Consider the following 4008-nt stretch of genomic DNA (forward strand, 5'->3'; position numbering starts at 1 on the left):
TAAACTTTTACCAAAGTAATTTTTTGGTAAGATACTTTAAGACTTTTACTCAAGTAATATTACTAAAAGAAACTTAAACTTTTACCAAAGTAATTTTTTGGTAAGATACTTGTACTTTTACTCAAGTATCACTCTGTGGTAATTCATACAACACTGATTTCTGCCTTATTATGCAAAATAGGCAGGCGGAGCTTCCTGGGTCAGCTCCTCTCCTATTGGTCAACAGACAGATCTACTGTGCAGACTTGTCCAATTCTTGTAAACGTTTTAATCAAAACACAATATATTCCTGTTTCTCTACTTCCCAATTTGAGACTTAATTCTAGTTTCGATGTGACGGGTCTGATTTTTACAGAAAAGCAGATTTTGTGTTGACATGTATCATTTCTAATGAAACTAGAAGGAAAGCACTGAGCTCAGACAGTGAGTAATTCCTTCCAGGTCATGTCTGGTTGGTATTTTCTGCTCTGCAGTAAAGCTTTAAACCAGCAGCTGCCCTCTTATCTGCWGCTTGGCTCGTTGCTTCTCTTCCATCAAGAAAATGGCCCAAATATGGTGCTCTGCTCATAACGTCATATGCAAAYGCTCACACACCAGAACCACACATCACCGAACGATAACTCAGGCAAATGAGTCAGAGAGCAGGACGCAGAAAGGTGGGGTTTCATGTGTGTCTAGGTTCAAAGTCTGAAAGTGAGGAGGACAGACAGCAGAGACATCAGGCCTCTGAGAGCGACCCATCCAGATGTTCAACAGGAAGCAGGGGGAGGGGGGACACCATGACATCAGTGTCTGCTGGAAGCCTGAGACACATGCAGGCTTCTGCAACTTCCTTTGCAGCTTCGCTCACAGAGAATATGAACAAAAACACTTCATTATGTTGGTGGTTCTGTATGTTTGTGGTACAACATGATGAGAACAAAGAACTGAACCATAAACATTCTCAAACTCCAACACTTTGTTTTATCTGCAAGAATCATCTATCAAATCTACTTTGTTCAGCTCTCAAGTAGTTTGAAGCCATAAGATGATATTAAAGACCTTCATCAGCAGATTACTGTTGGAATAAAAAAATAATAACTCCAGCACTCTTCCAGCTTCACCTTGTTCACCCATGACGTGTGTACGGCAGCTAAACARCAAACATGAGGTCTGAAAAACTTCAGGTGTAATCAGCAGCAAAAACAGCTGACTAACGTCTGCACGTACCTGTGCTCTGAGCCRCTCACTGCCAGAGCAGACACAAGACAACAAACTGAAGTTCACAACCAAAGTAATCCTCTAACCCTGCAAGTAACCTGAACTTACATASAACTGTGCAAMAGTCTTAAGTCTCCCTGTTTCTTTTGGGTCTAGTTTCATAAAAGCAAACTTTCTTCTGATTTTTAAAGTAGACTWGAACAATAGTTCTAATGGCATTCTCTCAAGCTTTTCTTTGGACAGTGGGTGCTTTTTTCATAATTTAAGTCTGGTCCAGGGGTGGGAAATCTTGGTCCTCAAAGRSCAYAATCCTGCATGTTTTACTTGTTTCTCTGCTCCAACACACCTGATTTAAAAGGATGGGTAATTAACAGGCTTCTGCAGAAGCTAAGAGGTGATTCAATGACTGAATCAGGTGTGTCGCAGCAGAAAGAAAACACTCAGGATAGTGGCCCTCGATGACAAGTATTGCCCAACCCTGGTCTAGTCTTTAACCTTGACCACTTTTTCTTTATGTCACTTAACATTGATCTGTAAATCAATGACATGTTCATAATCCTCCTAAACTCAAAGAGAGAATCAGTTCTATTGGAGAGGTTGAGATTAATCATTTGAATTTTGAAAATGTTCAAAACAAAATATGTGCTACAACATTTGCCTCAAAGTTAAGCTGTAGTTTAAAAGCATCATAGGATGATGATACAAAACATCATGTCCAGGTCCACACCGATGAACAAAATAACTGAAAAACTAGTCTAAGTCTACTTTTCTTCAGTGTAAAAATCTACTGAAGCGGGTGTGTGTGTTTGGGTGGATAAGACAAAAAAACTGGCTGTGCAAAGCGTGTCCACAGGGCTCGCTCGACACACGGTCACCCACACTCAGATTTCTGTCAGACTCCAAAACAAACTTTGCCTTTTTTTCTGAGTCACCAACTAGTTTCCARCAGTCACARCACAGTGAAAGAAGATAAACAGCAAAAAAGAAGAATACAACAACGACTTTAGATCTTTTAGATGTGTTAGATGCAGCCTGTTAATAAAAAATCTGGTTGATGCTTTTGTAGTTGCTTTTACAAAAACAATAAGGGGACAGTTTTAGAAGCGGAAAACATATTTGGCAAGACTATAAAATGAAAACTATATATGCATATGAGCTGTGTCCAAATTCAGGGGCTGGGTTCTTTGAAGGAACYGGTCCAGGTGGGACAGGCTCTTGGTCCACCGCAAAATTTCAATATATTAGTTTCATAAATATCATAAAACAAAATTAGCTTAAAGGCAAWATTTGAAGAAGAATTAAGGGATCTGCTGTAGGTTTATTTCTCTAAAYCAGCTCGTTTGATTTCTGACAAGAATAATATTAAGAACATGTCTATACAAATTACAAAAACATTAACACAACACAACTGCTTTAAACATTTAATTTTTATACCGCCAAACTTTTATTTAAACCGTTCTCCTGTCTCTTGCTTCATCTGCCATTACAAGCAGAAAAAAAAAAGTCTTCGGTCGGCCCGCAATGCATTATGGGACATGACGGGCAGACCGTCAGACCTGTCCCTCAAACCGGGGAAAAACAAGGACACATTTGTCGGCCGCATCATGTTCCAACTTGGACAGCCTCTGGTGCAGYGCTGTGACGTAAGCGGCCGACAAWTTTTTCTTTCAGAGGACCCAGCCCCTGAATTTGGAAACACTGACATAATAGTGCTGTATGATCTTAAAGTGGACAKGGTGAGTGAAAAAAAACACCAGCTCTAAAATAAGGTAGCTGTAGCAGGGTCTGAATGCCATGTTTTTTAAAAAAGTAACTCCTGAAACAGGATGTGACTCATTATACTGTAGATGTAAGTCAAGTTTTGATTGTTGGAGCTAAAGTTGTCTTTCTGTCTAACTGTGTTTACTTTGAGAGTTTCCTCAGATTTAACTAAAGAAAACTTGTCCTTGTGACAGGCTGCTACTAACAAAGAGCCTAAAGATCCAATTTTAAATTGTTTTTGTGCCAAAATGTCTTACGTCAACACARCACTGCTTGGTTTGTGTAGGAGCCTGTTTTATTCTTTAACCATTCATGAGTCAGTGTAAAGAGGTTAAAACTAAAGGAATATTCTACATCTTGTTTTCTGCAGCACAATAAGGAAAGAGCGATTTTGTATCTGAGAGAAAACGTTSCGTCTTACATGAGCCTTCTCTCTGCGCGTCTCCAGCAGGATGTCRTGGTAGTGCTGAGCCACAGGGGGGTCCACGTCTGTCAGCTTGGCTGCAGGGTTCTGCAGCATTTCCAGGGTCTTCATGGGGTCCCCTTCATCCAGCGCCTCGTTGATACGGCCAATAGCTGCAATTCCTGCATGAACACCAGCACATTTACACAGTTATTTTCTAATTTTGCATACTTTGTTGAACAATTTATTATATAACTCAAAAAACAGAACTTTATTTTCAAAWAAATTCCACATAAAAACAGACAGATCTTTATTACCATCAAAACATGTTGTTCCTTGAAATCTGCTTTCATATACACGTTATATATTTTCTTTACAGCTTTTGGCTAGCCTTTGGCTACTTTTAGCTTTAGGTTTGAAACTTTTAGCTTCAAGAAAGTATTTTGCTACCCCTAGCTAGCTTTTTGTTACCTTTGGATTTAAGGTCCTGTCACACTATAAGGTTTTAGACAACTTATGAAATGTTTTTATGTCTAAATTATTAATAAAAAAATGTGTATATACTGTATATATATATATTAAAAAAAAAATTCCCTTCTCACCCTCCGCGGGCTAGCCTTTGGCTACTTTTAGCTTTAGGTTTG

The 4008-nt window shown here is 39.0% G+C and overlaps 1 protein-coding gene across 1 annotated transcript in view; it reads right to left on the reverse strand.

Annotated features, from left to right (window-relative positions):
- LOC106533090 (ras GTPase-activating-like protein IQGAP1) overlaps positions 1-4008 on the reverse strand; it is a gene marked incomplete at its 5' end in the record, with an annotated part of 33351 nt that overhangs the window by 22635 nt on the left and 6708 nt on the right. Inside the window, 1 exon segment of the mRNA XM_014029304.1 lies at positions 3383-3546. Within this exon segment, the coding sequence (XP_013884758.1) occupies positions 3383-3546 (164 nt within the window).

The sequence above is a fragment of the Austrofundulus limnaeus genome, unplaced genomic scaffold (genome assembly GCF_001266775.1).
Source record: "Austrofundulus limnaeus strain Quisiro unplaced genomic scaffold, Austrofundulus_limnaeus-1.0 Scaffold881, whole genome shotgun sequence".
Taxonomy (NCBI): domain Eukaryota; kingdom Metazoa; phylum Chordata; class Actinopteri; order Cyprinodontiformes; family Rivulidae; genus Austrofundulus; species Austrofundulus limnaeus.